The 17,475-nt window shown below is 35.5% G+C and overlaps 1 protein-coding gene across 7 annotated transcripts in view; it reads right to left on the bottom strand.

The window, feature by feature from the left end:
• FAR1 (fatty acyl-CoA reductase 1) overlaps positions 1-17,475 on the bottom strand; it is a 78,253-nt gene that overhangs the window by 17,784 nt on the left and 42,994 nt on the right. For 6 of the 7 annotated variants that reach the window (XM_019652879.1, XM_019652877.1, XM_019652881.1 and 3 more), the window contains 7 exons: positions 16,090-16,265; positions 6,217-6,396; positions 4,312-4,489; positions 3,221-3,265; positions 2,986-3,104; positions 1,835-1,902; positions 167-338 (listed from right to left, as the gene is read on the bottom strand). In XM_019652879.1, coding sequence (XP_019508424.1) covers positions 167-338; positions 1,835-1,902; positions 2,986-3,104; positions 3,221-3,265; positions 4,312-4,489; positions 6,217-6,396; positions 16,090-16,265 — 938 coding nt within the window. The remainder of the gene's footprint in view (positions 1-166; positions 339-1,834; positions 1,903-2,985; positions 3,105-3,220; positions 3,266-4,311; positions 4,490-6,216; positions 6,397-16,089; positions 16,266-17,475) is intronic. The other variant, XM_019652875.1, reaches the window with a different exon arrangement.

The raw sequence follows: 17,475 nt of genomic DNA, 5'->3' as shown, positions 1-17,475 counted from the left end.
CTTTGTTTTTCTGACAAAGTCTTAAATGCAAGAGTCTTCTCATTCACAAAAGGCCATTAAGCCTTATCATAAGCATAAACAAATACAGAGTTAATAGGCATTTTAGTGTAAGCACAGGTTGTTTAACAGTCAGAGGAACAGATAAGACAGAGCTAGTCACCATTACCTTGGGCTTCTTCCAGTCATCCTGAGGTAGATATCATACAGGAATGCTGGGGCCTTATGGCTCACAGCAATCCAGTAATGATATAAAAGGTGATTGGAGGTTAGATTTACATTGGGCCGTCTGAAGGCCTGTTCGAGAGGATTCCTCTTGAAAGTGGAAATTACATGGTATTCTGAGGAAGAAAAGTTGTGTAACAGCTTTGATAATAACCATGTAATGAAGTTTTGAAAAAAAAAAGTCATGTTTTTACAAAGCAAAGTATTTTACCAAAATGTCAAGAGTTCGCTCATTTAAAAAACAAACTTTTCTACTCTCTGTAGTAGCTAAGAGAATATGGGTATTAGACTGCTGAACTCAAGTGGTTTTAGAACTGCCACTATTTATGAATTTTATTTAGATGAATGAATTTTTGTTAAAATTCACTCTTAAAAATCCTTTTAATGTTTTACCTATGTCAGTTTACAATGTCACTTTCTATATTTCACCTGTCACGATAGCTTCTTTCTTTCTGTTCCTCTTTCCAGATTCTTATTACTGTACTTACTTAAAAAAGAAAAGGAAAATCATCATCCTTTGCTTATGAATAATTAAGTAGCTCAAATTTACATACATTAACAGCTTAAAACAACCCCAAATTAACTTCTGCTATAATTTATTTAGGTTATGCAATGTCGACACAATCAAATCAATTATCATCTATGTTAATGGAAATGTATTTTGAGACTCTTACTAAAAAATAATGCTCAACTTAATTTTTACTGAACTTTACAACACAAAAAAAGATTACAAAAAAACCTCTCATTCGAAGTGTTTTAAAATTATTAAAAGAATACATTTAAATTTAATTATCATAAAACTAAAATCACCCTAGATTTTTTTTTTCTTATATGCTCTAATGGTCAATCTTTAAATTGAAATAAAAAAGCCACAGAAAAACCCTAAACGAATGACATAAAAGATTTACTTTAAAATCAAAATTGTTCTACAAGGGTAACAAAAATTGTTCAGTTAGAGATAAAATAAGACCTATTAATAAATCAATGCCATATGTATTTTCCTTTAAATTTGAAAACATCAACCAACAACTTAAAAATGATTCAATTTTAGGAGTCTTTAAGTTGCAGTATTCCCATTTTAGAACACGTAACAAAGCATACATACTACCTGCTATGAATTTGTCAATTTATATAGATTAATAAGTATAATGGAAAATATTCTAACAAAATGTATCCTACTTGTTGACTCCTTCATTTATTACTCTGGGCCACTAGCTATGTCCTGGGAAATAGCTATGTCCTGGGAAATACCAACTCTTGTAGTTGGAAGTGCTATTGCCTATGATAGGCAACATCAGCATTGACAGTACACATGAAAGAAAAAAAAAAGCACTGTTTCCATGCCACAGGTATGGGCAAATGGCAGCAGAAAAAGAGTAAGGATCAGACAAGGGTGCAATGGGGAGGGGATATATAACAGGATATTTTTAAATTTGTAAAATATTATTATGGACCACAAGACAGTGTTGGTACATAGTCTTAAGATGGCAATTAAAATAAGAATAAATTGGTAATTCAGTGGCCTTAATGTCTCATGGATTATTCTGACGTAAGAGCTCAGAGAACATTTTAAGATTTATTCTAACATTCAAAAACACAGGTAAAATCATACCAACTTCACCCCAGTGGAAAGGATTAGTGCTGCCTGTTGTGCAATTATACACCATGATGTTCCTTGGTCTGCAAAAACAAAGATCAAAGCAGTGAAATATAAAAAGAGGCCAAACTTGTCCAATCTAACTCTTTTATGATATTCAAGTAGGAAAAAATGAGGACGGATACCTTTTCTACATTATTTTTAAAATTATCCTCAAAAGATTAATTTTTGTGTATATTAATGACTATTTATAGCTACCCTTCCACCTCCCCTACCAAAAATATTATTAAAAAATACAAATTTTTTCTTTTTATCTTTTTCTTCCTTGTATTAGCAGGAATGTCTGTTGTTTTCAAATGTAAGAAAAACAACAACAAATAATCTCAGTTTTTCCTATCTTCTTCCCATTTTCAGATGCTCTAGCTGAAAATATTATAGGCTGAATTCCCTTTTACCAGAAACTGTATATCCATATAATCTATCCCACCTTTTTAAGAGATAAAAAATACTGACTTCAAAAATAAGGGTAGTTTGTTAATTAGAAAACAAAAGTTACTGAGCCTAAAGTTTATGTGTCACCTGTAAATGCTACTACTCCCTTCTAAAAGGAGGCCCATGAGTTCTTTAAAATTGCTCTGGTGTGACTTTTTTTAAAAATTTTTTTTAGCTGAGCCATCCTGCCACCTGTTGGCAGCTCAGCGGCAGCTCAGCCTGGGCCAGGCATTGAACCGCTGTTGCTCAGAGCTCGCACGCTTGAGCGAGCTCTTAACCAACTGAGCCACTTGGACAGCCCATTCTAGTGTGACATGTTTGATATCTGAATTTTCAGCTCTTTATGCTGCGTTTATGCCAAGTTTTAGTTTGGATTAAAAATATCATCTGGGGCTGGGGGAATTCATTTTTAATTTCTACTGAACTTGTCCATCCTATAGTTAGTACATGAGAATTAATGTTAAGCCTTAATAAGCCTTAATAACAAGCCTTAGCAAGTTGATGGAACCTCTTGCTATTATCACCTGTGGTAAGCCAACTCTTGCAGTTGGAAGTGATAATGCCTATATATTGGTATGGGAACATTAAGACCGAGGGATTAACATTAGTCAGTAGTTCTGTTTTCCCTTCTCAGTTACTAAATATGTAACAAGCAACACTGTCACCTCATATACCTATTAATTCCGGAATACCAGGCTGCCGCAAGACTCGTGTTGACAACTACATCTACAGGAACAAGATCTGCAAGGGCATTGTTGGAGGCACGCATTGTTCGAAGAATTCCTTTCCCTGCCTTTGTTAAAATTAAAAACAACACCTTAAGATATATAAGCCAGAGTGCATACATACATATAAATATATACAGAAAAAAATATATAGAATATTAAATATATCAAAAAGTTTACTTACCGCAATAAAGAGACCACTTGGTCCATTAAAGTTATCAATCCATCCCTAATTCAAAAAAAAAAAAAAAAAGTAGGAAGCTTATAAATATTATGAAACTAGAGATTATTTGAAATCTACAGCTCCACATATATACTTGGTAGTTCTCGTCTAAAAACTAAGTTACACTAGATTCAGACCAGAATATTTCTCCCCCTCCTACATTAAAGCAGTCTTCCTCTGGGATTGCAAATGTCTAAGTAAAATCATTTTCAAGGGGTTACCTATTCTTCCATTATCTCTCTGCAATGAGAATTTTATAGAAAGGAGTTTATATCTGTGAAATATTTTTGCTAAATTAAGCCTGGTTCAAGTTTGATTTTATGCTATTTACTGATGCAGTATCCTGAGATTAGGGAGAAATGGTAAATTATCCTCAAAATTACTGAATAAAACAGAGGAAAATAAAACAATTGTCAAAGCAACAAGAAATGCTACCAGTATGGGGACCTAAGTTGTTCCTAAATCAATTTATCTGTTATATTATATCTCTGTTTTCTCTTATTCTAGGGATTCAAATACCATAATGACCTGCTTTTCTACAGCAAACTATCATAGAAATCTCTATCTTTCTTAGCTTGTGATCTCTATAGAGAGGAATCCATCTTTTGGAAGGCCTGCTTCATTTTGGTACTAAAAATCAAATGAAATAAAGTAGGATCTTGAATATTCTCATCTCTGTTCCCTTCACCTCTGCAAGCGAAGCTAATCAGCAAATAATTTTAAAAACCAACAAATGTTGATATGTCAAAAGTCCAAGCTCATCAGTCACAAAGAAAACACAGATCTCATGGTCTCCTTTGACTCAAGACATCATAGTCTTTCATTTAATTTGCAATAAGATTTTTAAATGTTGATCTGCATTTCCATACACATAGGATTACATCAGAAATGAAAGTACCAATAAAAGCATCTCTTTCTATGCACAGAAACAGCTTTGCCATACTAAGCCATGTTCAGTGAATAAAACGTGCTCTCAAACAGCTGCCAACTCTTCAATAGAGCTATGACTTAAAATTTCAATTTCAAGTATTTAGAGATTTCTAACAACTTACCGGAAAAGGCTCTTTCCAACTGGCACCAACAATCGATGGCCTTACAATTGCCACATTTAGCTTTGCTCCTTCTTGTTGTACAACATATTCTGCCAATGCTTTCGTGTATATGTATGTATTAGGTCTGTCTCCTATCAATTTGGGGGTGATATCATTTACTAGGCCATCATCCATCCACCTGGTAAACAAAGAAATTGCATGCAAAAATATTTTCAGATGTTTTACTATAAAATGAAAAAATCATTTAGTTTGCATATTTAAACATATCTGTTGCTCTGGCTGAAATGATTTGACAACTTTTACTAAAAATGTGGATGTTAGTCTTACTTGCATTATGTATTAATTATAAGTCCACATCTCTTATACCCAATTTCTATATCCAAAAAGGTCTGAAAACCTAGAGTTTTTTCATAAATCATACAGTACATAGCAAAAGCTGATCTGAAATGATTTATGATTTTTTAAAATACCACTTAGTATGAATATTCATATACTTCATATGTGTTTTATCAGGGGTGTTACCTCAGACCTAACTGAAGTTATTTCATATTATACAGTATACAGTTATATTCCTTTCTAAAGTCTGAATAAATTCCAAAATACATCTGGCCCAAGGGTTTCAGATTAGGAATTATAGATCAGTATATAACCACCTAACAGCATAACATGTTAATTATACACAATTGCAATGAACATACATTGACAATTAATATAAAAGGTCTAGTAATTTCAGTATTTAAGGTGAAGCACTGAAAACTGTATGCTCTCACTATCAAGACAAGACAAAAAAAATAAAATAAAAAAAAATTTGAACCATGCTATAAAAATTCAGTTAGCAACCTACTATGAAGTCATAAAATTCCTCCAATTTTCTCAGTGTCTTTGAAGAAAAGGTCTACGCTGATAATCTGTAAAAGGAGGGTGATATACTAGGTGATATCTATGGTCTTTCGCAGTCTAAAAAATATCTGATTCCAATGTTACGTACTTGTTTTCAGATACTTTCCCCTTATAGTCTATCATACTGTGTGTAGTATAGTGCTTGTATACTCACTATACCGTCACACTCTAATGACAGTCATACTGAGAAGGAAGCATAAAATGGAGATAATCAAGATAAATTTTCTTTGGAAGTACTTTTTGTGTGTGGAAAGAAAATAATAATAAAATTGAAGGGTGGTTGCTACTCAACTTAAGAAAAACTCCACAGTGGAGACCAGTTTTGAAAAGTGGTAGAGTTGCTACATTAAAAGAGAAACAACAAACTGGCTAAACTGAGGACTTAGCCAGTAAGCCTTTATCACTGGAGTGAATTTATAGAGCCAATCTATGAGTTATCCTAAAATTATCTGTTAGGTGGATTTCATTATAAGCAAGGAAAGAAGATACAAAATTAGAAAGTTACATGCTCTTTCTCAGTAACTTAAATGTTTGAAAATACCAACTACGAATAAGAGAAAAACTCAACTTTTCCCAGAGTTATTAAAAACTTCTGCTGACTGACTTGTAAGCAAAATGAGGTAGATATTTGCGACCATCTAAGAAATGGAGCCAGAAAACAGAAACTACGTAATTATCCTAAGAATGTCTCAGTAAGTGCTCCTGCTTATTAGAGGCTGTAATATCATGGATGAGTTGTTCAAAGGCCTTCTTCCAACCCTCACACCTGGTCAAAAGTGAAAGCTCCTCACTGACTTCACCAACAGTCATTTAGATATAAATCTAGACAGTAAAAGAACACAGTAGATATAGAATAATTTGTTGAAAAAGAAGAGATAAATGTATACATATGTGTGGTGGAGAAGAGAAAAACTGAAATAGACCAAGAGATATATATAAATAGATAAACTTGGATGTAAAGTTTTCAGATCAAAGCAAATGTATATAAATTTCAAACAAACATACTCTAAAGAGTCAATCAGTTTCTTGGGATCCACAGGGGGTGGATAGACTACTTCATCAATATGCTTTCGATTGCAGTAGGCGTATGCTGTTGACACATGCATGAACACTTCCAGATTCTTCATTTGTTGGGCAAGGAGAATAAGCTGTCGTGTAGCAATCACATTTAACTGAACAGCATCTCTGTAAAAGAAAAAGTGACAATAAAAAATTGGGAAGCTATGTCATTTATTTCACCTGCTGAGAAAATCTTATTTCCATTAGAGAGACAGAGACAGAGATTGTTTCTTTATAATTGATCCCTTAGCTCTGCTTTTGTGTATTCTATTTCAATATGAAGTACATCCATTCTATTAGTCGTGTTTAAAAAGAAATATTTTCGGGGTCCGGTCAAGATGGCACAGTAAGTAAATGCTGTGCTTACCTTCTCTCACAACCACATCAAAATTACAACTAATCTACAAAACAATCGTCATTGAGAATCACCTAAAATCTTGCTGAACTGAAGCCTTACAGCTAAGGATATATACAATAGAAGAAGACATCTCGAGACTATTAGGAAGGGCAGAGATGTAGAACGGGCTGATCCCACACCTGTGTGTGACTATTAAAATTGGGAGGATGTCTCAGCTGCGGAGGTCCCCCCACCAAGAGTGAGGGGTCCCAGCCCCTCCCAAGCCCAGGGTTCCAGTGTTGGGGAGAGAAGTCCCTGTAATTTCTGGGGACTTTTTGTGAAAAACAGAGGCGATTGTGACTGAGTGAGATGGAAGGTGGCTGGAGTCCCAATCCGCTCCACGGACTTACTCACTGATGGAACCACTCGCTCTGAGCTCCAGCGCTGGGGCAGCAGCTGGAAAGGCGGCAGGGACATATGAGGAGGAACTGAGTTGTGTGGCTTTGGACAGGGGCTAGAGGGACAGCTTTCTCCTGGACCGAGGAACTGGCGGAAGCCACTGTTTGTTTGTTGAGCCCTCCCCATTCCCAGAGTGCAGACGCAGGTGGCCACCATCTCTGAGTCTCCATCAAGCTGGCTAATGCCATTCGTTCTCCACACCCTGGTGATTCGAGACCATGTCCCGTCCAACTTTTGGGCACACCCAAGCAACTTCTAGTGGCTTTTTTGTACAAACCGCCTGCCTTAGCTCATGCTGCAGACTTTCCGAGGGTCTCTCAAAGGCTTGTGGAGTCCAGACAAGCAGCATCTGACTTGATTATGTCCTGTACCTCTGGTTGACCAGCTCTAAGCCCAGCACTAATGGCAGCTGGCCTTGGTTCGCAGCTTGGCCTCTCGAGGCGCTTCCAAGCACAGCATGGGCAGCAGCCATCTGTGGATTTCTTTATGGCTCCTGCCGAGTGGCTCCAGGTAGAGCAGGGGGCTGTGGCTGAACTTGACCTGCAGTGGATCCCCTCCAAGGTGGTCCTGGGCTGGCGCCCCCAGTGGCCAGCTTCAAAATGAGCTGGAGCATCACCCAGCCACCTTCAAAAACACACCCAAGAGGTGCATTGGGCAGGCACCAGAGTCCTGCTGAGACAGTTCTGCAGCGATCCTGCTCTGTAGGGTCAGCCCCTGCACCACAACTCCTCCACTGTAGTCACAGCCACTCCTCACAACCAGTGAGCCCATGGGTCATTCCCTCCCATTGATGTGCAAATAGCAACCAAGGCTCAACCAGAAGAGGAGGGCACACTCAACCACACAAGGGACACACTTGGAATGCATGGCTCAAATGACCAGAAAGACTGCACCACTGAACCCCACAGCACACCTACTACATAAGGCCACTCTACTAAGACTGGAAGACATAGCAGCCCTACCTAATACATAGAAACAAACACAGAGAGGCAGCCAAAATGGGGAGACAAAGAAACATGTCCCAAGTAAAAGAACAGAACAAAGCTCCAGAAAAAGAACTAAACAAAATGAAGATGAGCAATCTACCAGACGCAGAGTTCCAAACACTGGTTATAAGGATGCTCAGTGATCTCAGGGAGAACTTCAACAGAGAGATGGGAAGCATAAAAATGGAGATAGAAAACATGAAAAAGAACCCGTCAGAAATAAAGAATACAATAATGGAAATAAAGAATACATTACAGGGAATCACTGGTAGAATAGATGAAGCAGAGGATCAAACCAGCAATATAGAAGGTCACCCAATCAGAATAGCAAAAGGAAAAAAGAATCCAAAAAATTGAGGAGAGTTTAAAGGGCCTCCGAGACAACATCAAGTGTAACAACATTCCCATTATAGGAGTATCAGAAGAAGAGAGCGAGCAAGTAATTGAAAAACTATTTGAAGAAACAATGACAGACAACTTCCCTAACCTGGTGAAGGAAATAAATATATAAGCCCAGGAAGTGCAGAGAGTCCCAAACAAGATGAGTCCAAAGAGGCCAACACCAAGACACATCATAATTAAAATGCCAAAGGTTAAAGACAAAGAGAGAATCTTAAAAGCAGCAAGAGAAAAGCAGTTAGTTACCGACAAAGGAGCTCCCATAAGACTGTCAGTTGATTTCCTAACAGAAACTTTGCAGGCCAGAAGGAACTGGCACAAAATATTCAAAGTGATGAAAAGCAAGAACCTACAACCAAGATTACTTTACCCAGAAAAGCTTTCATTTAGAATTGAAGGACAGATAAAGAGCTTCCCACACAAGAAAAAGCTAAAGGAGTTCATCACCACCAAACCAGTATTACAAGGAATCTTAGAGAGACTTCTTTAAGAAGAAAAAAAAGATTGAAAATAATAAAATGGCAATAACTACACACCTATCAATAATTACTTTCTATGTAAATGGATTAAGTGCTCCAATCAAAAGATAGGGGGCTGAATGGATAAGAAAAGAAGACCCCCTACATATGCTGCCTACAAGAGACACATTTCAGATCTAAAGACATACACAGGCTGAAAGTAAAGGGATGAAAAAAGATATTTTGTGAAAATGGAAACAAACAAAACCAAAAAAAGCTGGGGTAGCAATTCTTATTCTAGACTAAACAGACTTTAAAACAAAGACTATAACAAGAGACAAAGAAGGACCTAGTAATCCAGCTTCTGGGTATTTATCCAAACAAACCCAAAATGCTACTTTGAGAGGACGTGCTCATCCATACTTCATTGCAGCATTATTTACATAAGCCAAAATAAGAAGGCAACCTGGGTGTCCCTGAATGGATGAATGGATAAAGAAGAGGAGGTACATAAATATAATGGAATGATTACTCAGCTATAAAAAAGAAGGAAATCTTGCCATCTGCAACAACATGCATGGACCTAAAAGGTACTGTGCTGAGAGTAATAAGTCGGACAGCGAAAGGCAAGTGTCATATGATTTCACTTATAAGTGGAATCTAATGAACAAAATAAACAAACAAATGAAACAAACTCATAGATACAGATAACATTTTGATGGATGCCAGATGGGATGGGGGTTGGGAGTGGGTGAAAAAGAGAAGGTTGGTGTTATACAGTAGTCATTGGGATGTAGGGTATAGCATAAGGAATATAGTCAATAGTATTGTAATAACTAGGTATGGTGTCAAATGGGTAGATTTATTGGGGCGATAGATGGAAGGGGGTTGGGTAAGGTGAAAAGGTGAAGGGATTAAGAAATACAAGTTGGTAGCTACAAAATAGTCAATGGGATGTAAAGTATAGGGAATACAATCAATAATATGTTAATAACTATGTACAGTGCCAGGTGGTCAGGGGGATCACTTTCTAAATTATATAAATGTGTAACCACTATGCTGTTGTACACTTGAAAATAATGTAAAATAATATTGAATGTCAACTCTAACTGAAAAGTTTTTAAAGGGGGGAAGAGATCAATAATATTGTGATAGCATGGTACAATGTCAGATGGTTGCTTGACTTATCATGGTGATCACTTCTTCAGCATAGGGAATATAATAATGTGGTAATAACTGTATAGTGGTAGGTGGGTACTGTTGCACAACTATGATGTACACCTGAAACTAACATAATATTAGTTTTTTAGTTAGCTATATTTTAATAAAAATCTTTAAAAAATAAAAAATAAATGAAAATAAAAGAAAATATTTTCTGATTATAAGATAAACTTTATATTAGAATTTAAAAAATGAAAGTACAAATTAAAAATTTTAAACTACCCAGAAATAAACAGATAATTTCTGTGTCTTTGGTTTTCTGTATACATTTTGAAGTTATGTTAGACTTCTTTTGCATCTTGATTTTTAACCCTCTGTCAGGCACAACTGATCTCCCAGATTCACTGCACACAAAGATGTCGTTATGGAATATGTCTTTACTGTACTAAGTCACAAACACAACTGGCGATAGGTTATGGTAGAGGGGGAAGATACGGAGGTGATGAGTCACGATATTTAAGTTAACTGTTAGATATTTGAAAATTTGTGTTCAATGAATCTGTGAGATCAGCTGCGCACGACAGAGGGTTAAAAGTATACTATTTTATAATATGTATGTACTAAAGAAGAAATAAGAATGGTTAAGTAATTTTAAAATGCTACGACAGTCACCAATAAGGGTAAAAGAGTCAAAGATAACTCAGAAATATTAAATTATATTAACATATAATCAATTAAGAATATGTTTATTTCCTTCTTTGTAGCAATTAATCCAAATATCTTTTTAGCTACGTACAAAATTCAAAGGGGTATTATAATAAAACTGGTATATAAGTTATAAGAGGTACACGTAGGACACCAAAATGATTTACATATTCCCTTCTTGAGATTTATTTGAAATAAATAATTCCACAAATACAAAATATGCAGAAAGATAATCAATGAAGCATCATCTAGTAATAGCAATAACCTAGAGAGCCCAAATATTCACTATTAATAAAATGATTTAATAAAGTGGATATTTTATCACAATGAAATAATATAGCCGTTAAAATAATTATGATGACTATAAAACATGGAAAATCTATATGAATATTTAAAAAATACATATTCTGTGAAGTGAAGCAAGATTAAGAACAAGAGTCTGGAATAAGACCTGGGTTCAAATCCTGGCGTGGCCTACCTATCAGCTAGGACTAGGTGACCTTCTAAAGTCACTCAGGCTTCAGTTTCCTCACCTGCAAATTGGAACAATAATGAAATCTACATAATAGGATTTGTATAAAATTAAATGAAATAAACAGCTCACAAGTATTTAGCATTATCCCTAATACAGTCCCAAAACAGGCATTCAATAAATATTACTTAAGGTAATAAGATAGGGGATGGTTTTTGCTTACTATTAAACTTTTGTTTATATAACTTGACATTTGAGGGGGGAAAAAGTTGAAATTCTCAATACCAGTAATACTTTGATAAGACTGGCATGGTAATATACTGTTGGTGACACTATACCTGATACAACTGATCTGAAATAGTCTACGACAAAGTACGAGGAATTATAGAAATGATGTAGTTATTAATCTAGTTAACATACTAAACAACTCAGAGGAAAGACTTGTTCTAACCCTAATTTTTCAAACAAATTAAAAGTCCATAAATTTGCTATACTAAGTGAACATGACAAATTATGGTATAAAACATAATGGAATATCATATCACATAAATTATACTTGAAAAAAATTAGAAATACGGAATTGTTTCTATTAAAATTGGAAAGTATGTTTCCAATTTTATATAAAATAGTATATGCTCAAATATAGATCACAAGGAAATTCTTTTAAAAAACAGAAATAGTTTTGAGTACTTTCCCAAATTTTTATGTTTTCCGTGTTTAAGAAAAAAACCCAGCCATTCTTTTAAGGGCCCAGGATATGTCACAGATAGAATTTGGTCCGCTTGACTGTAAAGCAGTACTTTGATGTCTATCATATTTGCAAAACAATGGGGATGGGGAAGGTACTGTTTTGGAAGAAGTATACAGAGAATATTGTGTTACAGGTTCCTGAGGACGGGACAACAAGTTCTGGGTCACCAGGAACAAGAAGTAATTCATGAGAGGAGAAACTCCTGTGCCTTATTTTTTCTTTTGATTTAATAGTATCCAAGAACCTATGAAAACATACTAGCAGGATATTTTTTAAAAATGAAATAACTGGGCTGGAGGTCTTATAATTATGAGTGTATCTTTTTTATTTCCTTATCTCAACTGGGGAGGGAGAAATCTGTTCAAATGCAAATCCAGCAAAAAAGACATTTCACAGAGATGATACTGTCCACTAGACTGTAAGGCAATGTGCTATTTTCTTTTGCATTTGCAAAACAATAGGGGTAGGGAGAGTAACGTTTTGGGAGCAGTACACAAAAGGTATTCTGTTACGGGTTCCTGAGGATGGTGACAAGTTTCTGGGTCACTGAAAATAAGGAATAACTTGAGTGAGGAAACACTCCTGCACCTTGTTTCTCCCTGCCTCCCACCTCCCCCTGCCTCACCTGTACCTGAGAGCTGAAACCTGAAGGCATTTTTGTGCCAACATAAGTAACTCTTATATCTTTGCCAGGTTTACCTCACTCTATTTTTACCACCACACCAATTTCTATTCCACTGAAATGCAGGGTAAAACCCTAACATGTTAGATCAGAAAGCATTTAGTACTAAACAAAAATAACGTTCTCATTATGCTTTGGTATTCTGGAGCCATAAGTGCATCCTAAATAACGCTGACTTTGGGGTCAGGGTGGGGTAAAATGAACAAATCTTTTTAATTATGGTCCATCATTAATGGAGACATAGAAACCACTTCATAAAACAAAAAAGAAAGAAACCAACTTGAACTGCTAGTAAATTTTCTTGTTCATCTGTGTTCTGCAAACATTCTGGGTTGTTCAAAATCTTGTTGATAATACTTCTAAGACCTTAAACCAGAGATCTCACACTTGGCATGACTGATACCTGGGAGCTTATTAAAAATGCAGATCCCTGGAGCTCATCCTCAGACACTTGAATGTCTGAAGTGAGGCCTGTGAATCTACATTTTACGTTAAGTTCTCCAGGCCATTCTGATCTCTCTTTCCTTCCCCAGCTCTGAAAAAATACTACCTAGATGAGATCTTATCGCTGTTGCTGCAGACTTTTTTTAACTTGATGATATAAACACTGATGTCTAGAGACCAATTAATCAGTCTTACGGTAGGGAACCCAGACCCCCATAATTTAAATCACACCCAAGGCTCTTGCTAAAAATTAGGATTTCAGGATATTATCCCCAAACTAGAGGGTCTGAATTTGTCAAGTACAGTTCAAGGATCTGCCTTAATAAAATATCTTCCAGGAATTCTTAAGATTCATAATACATTCTCAAGTTTGCGAATCAATGTCCTTAGATTCAACAGTTTCTTGATCTTTTCTAATCATCCATCTTTATTTCCACTCCTTTCTGAACACCTACTCTCATATTCATACCCTGGGCCTATCATCCAAAACTGCTCCATCTCTGAAATCTCATACTATGGATTCTGCCCAGACCACACCATTCGTCCTTTCATTTCTCCCTTAAGCCTGTTTTCTGTTCTCATGGTCTCCAGTTTCTTGACACTTCTTTCCTCTCAACTCCATTCGCCCTGTCTTACTTCACTTTCCTTACTACCTAAGGCATACCGGACCCCATGATTTACTATTTAAGGAGCTCCCTTTATTATCCTCAATATCATTCTCCCCTCATCTTTTGTAAGTGTTCTCTACAATTCCTAAAATTGGTATCCATTTTTTTCCCACCTCAAGATTTTATAAACTACCATATCTGAAAATAAATGAGCTCTACCACCTCTCAGCTCTCACAGCCCTTAATGAGTACTCTTCTGTAACTCCGTATTTTTTATCCTATATTATGGTTATTTAAGCATATTCTATCTCCTCTATTAGATTATATGGACTTTGCAAACAGGATCCATGAGCAATTTATCTTGGTTTCTCACAAATTATTGGGTAAAAATCTGGATTTTCTTTCCCTGGCAGTAAAGGCTTTGTGCCATTTTTTATTTGTAGGTTAACTTAAAAAGTGGTTATAAAGAGTAATTGTTCTATAAGTAGTTATTATATGCCAACCTACAGTAATTTAAAATATCAGTCCCAAATTTAATGATGCAGTATCATCACTTAGACATCAATATCCATTAAAAGTGCTTCATAAAAAAGAATAATAATTTCAATGACAAAGCTTTGGTCAGCAAATACACGTATGCCTTGACAAGGAAGAGAAGAACAATAAATTTTCTTATTCACCTGCCTACCCCATCCTCTACAGTATCTCTAGTAAAAGAAGAATGAATAATAATGAAAAGATTTCCCTTTCATTGATGGTAGCCTTGCTTGACTGAAGGGAAACAGAAAGATAGAAAGAAGTACTGTACTTTGGTCCTCCTTGTAAAGGTTACTTTGATGAGTTTTGCCCTAATTAATGCTGACTGTTCCAATAAGGACTATACCACAATTATCTAGTATCTATATACCTTTTTTTTCTTGAAAATGGTTTCATAAGGCTGTGTGAACTCTTTTGGTTATGAAAAAAATAATAATAAAAGCTAGAAAAACTATGGGGAAAAATATCTGTTAGACTATTTCATACTAAAAACCTACCTGAAATTACATTATCCAAAGATGACTGGCAAATATCAAAAGACATGTATATAAATACACATATATACACAAGTTTTATGATTATGTGATTTTACTATACAGTTCTAATAAGATTCTTTTGTCACTTTTCAATCATGAACACATTATAAATGCACTGAAAGAACTATAAAGTTAATAATAAATTATTATCACCAGATAGTAAATGATAAAGTCAAGGTTAGAACTAAGGTATGTAATTCCAAAGCTCATACCCTTCCAAAGCTCATCCATTACACAGTGCTGCCTCTGCTTCCTCAAGTATAAAACGAATTTGCCCATACTATTATAGTGGGTAATGTTAGCATGAAATAAAATAACGGGTGGGAAAATACCCTGAAAACTATAAAGCACAACTACAGACATGTACAGTGCCCTCACCTGGAATATAGACCCAACAGACTGTGATGCCTTGGCACTAAACTGTAACATTATATAATGTCAATTAAGCTTTATACTTCTATACTAATTAAAGACAATATGGGGGATACTCTCAAAACCCTTTATAATGAGAACTTAATGAAAAAATATTTTTAGAAAAAGGCCTTCAGAGTAATTGTGAAACCTAAAGAAGTCTACACCACTTTAACTGGCATAAGACCATAAAATTAGATTAGCACTGTATTAAAATTTTATTTCTGGACATACCATCAAAAAGAATGCTCTGAATTAAACACCAATATTTGAAATACATATTTGTCAAAATTTTTTAAAACTAACAAACATTTAGAATGTTTTTTTTTGAAACAAGCAACATGAAGGAAGTCCAAATTATTTTTTAAATTAAAATTATACCCAAGGTACTCTGCCCCTAACACTCCGCTAACAAAGTTTTAAAACAAAAACAAGGTATGACTTAAATTTATAAGCTGCAAACCTGTGCCTAATGTTTTTAAATTTCCAGGTGAATACGTATGAAGTAGAAAAATAAAGCTGCTGGGGTATCAGCTTCTGAAAGAATGGAGGGAAAGGAAAGAAACACCATTTGCTGTTAAGGCTAACACTCCCACCCAAGGAAAACTTCTCTTTCTTCTACTCCATACCTCCGATTTCTTGCTTTTTCCCTATCCCACATTTATACTCATGGCAACTTCTAATAAATATATACTAGCTATCCAATGTTTTTAAACTGATAACAAGAGAAAGGGAATTCTTTTAACTCTGTAGGACACTGAAAGCTACAATTAACAGTTTCAAATCACTTTCAAAACAACTGAAAAGGAGAATTCAAATTAAATCTTTTAACCATGATGAAGTTTCAAATATCATATAAATACCTTTACTTACCTTAAATTTTCATTAAACCTTACTGTAGCTGCACAGTGGAATATAATATTGGTAGAATCTATGATGATCTCTTTATCTTCTTCACTAAGAGCCAGTTTAGGTTGGGTAAGTTCACTGCTGATTGCTATAATTTTCTCTCTAAAATCTGGATTTTCATCTCTCAACCTGTCAAAAAGCTATCAAAGGAGAAAAAATATTTTAGGGCAGTGTTTTTCAACCTTCTAAAGCCCTTTATGGCCCCTTCTCTTTTTTTCCCCACCAAGGATCAGGATTTTTAAAGCTTCAACTACGGAAATCCTATGGTTGCGATTCTTAACTGTTATCACTGTGTATAGAAAACACCCTATGAGGCCCACGTTATTATCCCCATTTTATAGATGAGGAATCTGAGGCACAGGGTTAGTTAAGAAACTTGGCAAAGCACAGAACTGGTAGTTTGCAGAATTAAATTTGCCCTTGTTGATTAGATTATGTTATCCTTTAGAATAGATTTAAGCAGTACAAACATCAGGACAATGTTTAAGATAATCTGATTTCTAAAATTCAGACCTTAATTTACTAGGAAAAACCAGACAAGTAAACAATTAAAATACAGTGTTAAGCAATAAAACAGGGGCACAGTTCTATGGGACTGCACAGGAGAAACAAGTAACCCAGCTTGGGAAAGATGTGAGATTATAAAGAAGAGTGCCCCAGGCAGAGAATGTAGCATGTAGCACCACTTAGAAAAGTGAGAGAGTATTGGTACGTTTGGGAAATCAAAAATAATTCAGTAAGACCTGGCCAATGACTAGAATGAGAGATAAAAAATGTAAACTCCATGAGGACAGGGACCATATCTCTTTGTTCAGCACACAGGCACTAAATAGCAGAATTTGTCTCGTAACATACAGACATGATTTAAACATTTGTGAAGTGAATAAATTCATTAGGTGAAAAACACTGGAAGTGAAAGTACAGTTCCAAAGATACAGGTTTTGAATGTTTTTCAAAAACAGTTTTGTGAATGTAAAGTGTACACTTTTTTTGAATGCAAAGTGCCTATGTGACACTCCAGCAGGCAGGTCTAGTAGGGGTAACTGGCTCAATAGGTGTGGAGTTCAGGGAAGAGAGAGTCAGACTACTGACTCAGATTTTACTAACCACACACAGGTGCCCCGGGAGCAGATCACCCAGGTTGCAGCAGTGATAGGCACTGGAGGTCCAGACTATATGAAGCTTTTTCCAAATCTAATGTAAAATACAACCATTCAGCTTACATAAAACAGATGGTGCTGAGTAATCACCTAATTGGACCTACTTGGAAGAGACTAAGGCCTAGGACAAAACGCTGAAGAATATAAATATTTAAGGAATAAGAAAAGAAAAAAGAACCCGAGGAATGAC

The sequence above is a fragment of the Hipposideros armiger genome, unplaced genomic scaffold (genome assembly GCF_001890085.2).
Source record: "Hipposideros armiger isolate ML-2016 unplaced genomic scaffold, ASM189008v1 scaffold_188, whole genome shotgun sequence".
Lineage (NCBI taxonomy): Eukaryota > Metazoa > Chordata > Mammalia > Chiroptera > Hipposideridae > Hipposideros > Hipposideros armiger.
The sequence above is the reverse complement of the archived record's forward strand: the minus strand, read 5'-3'. Positions and strand labels throughout refer to the sequence as shown.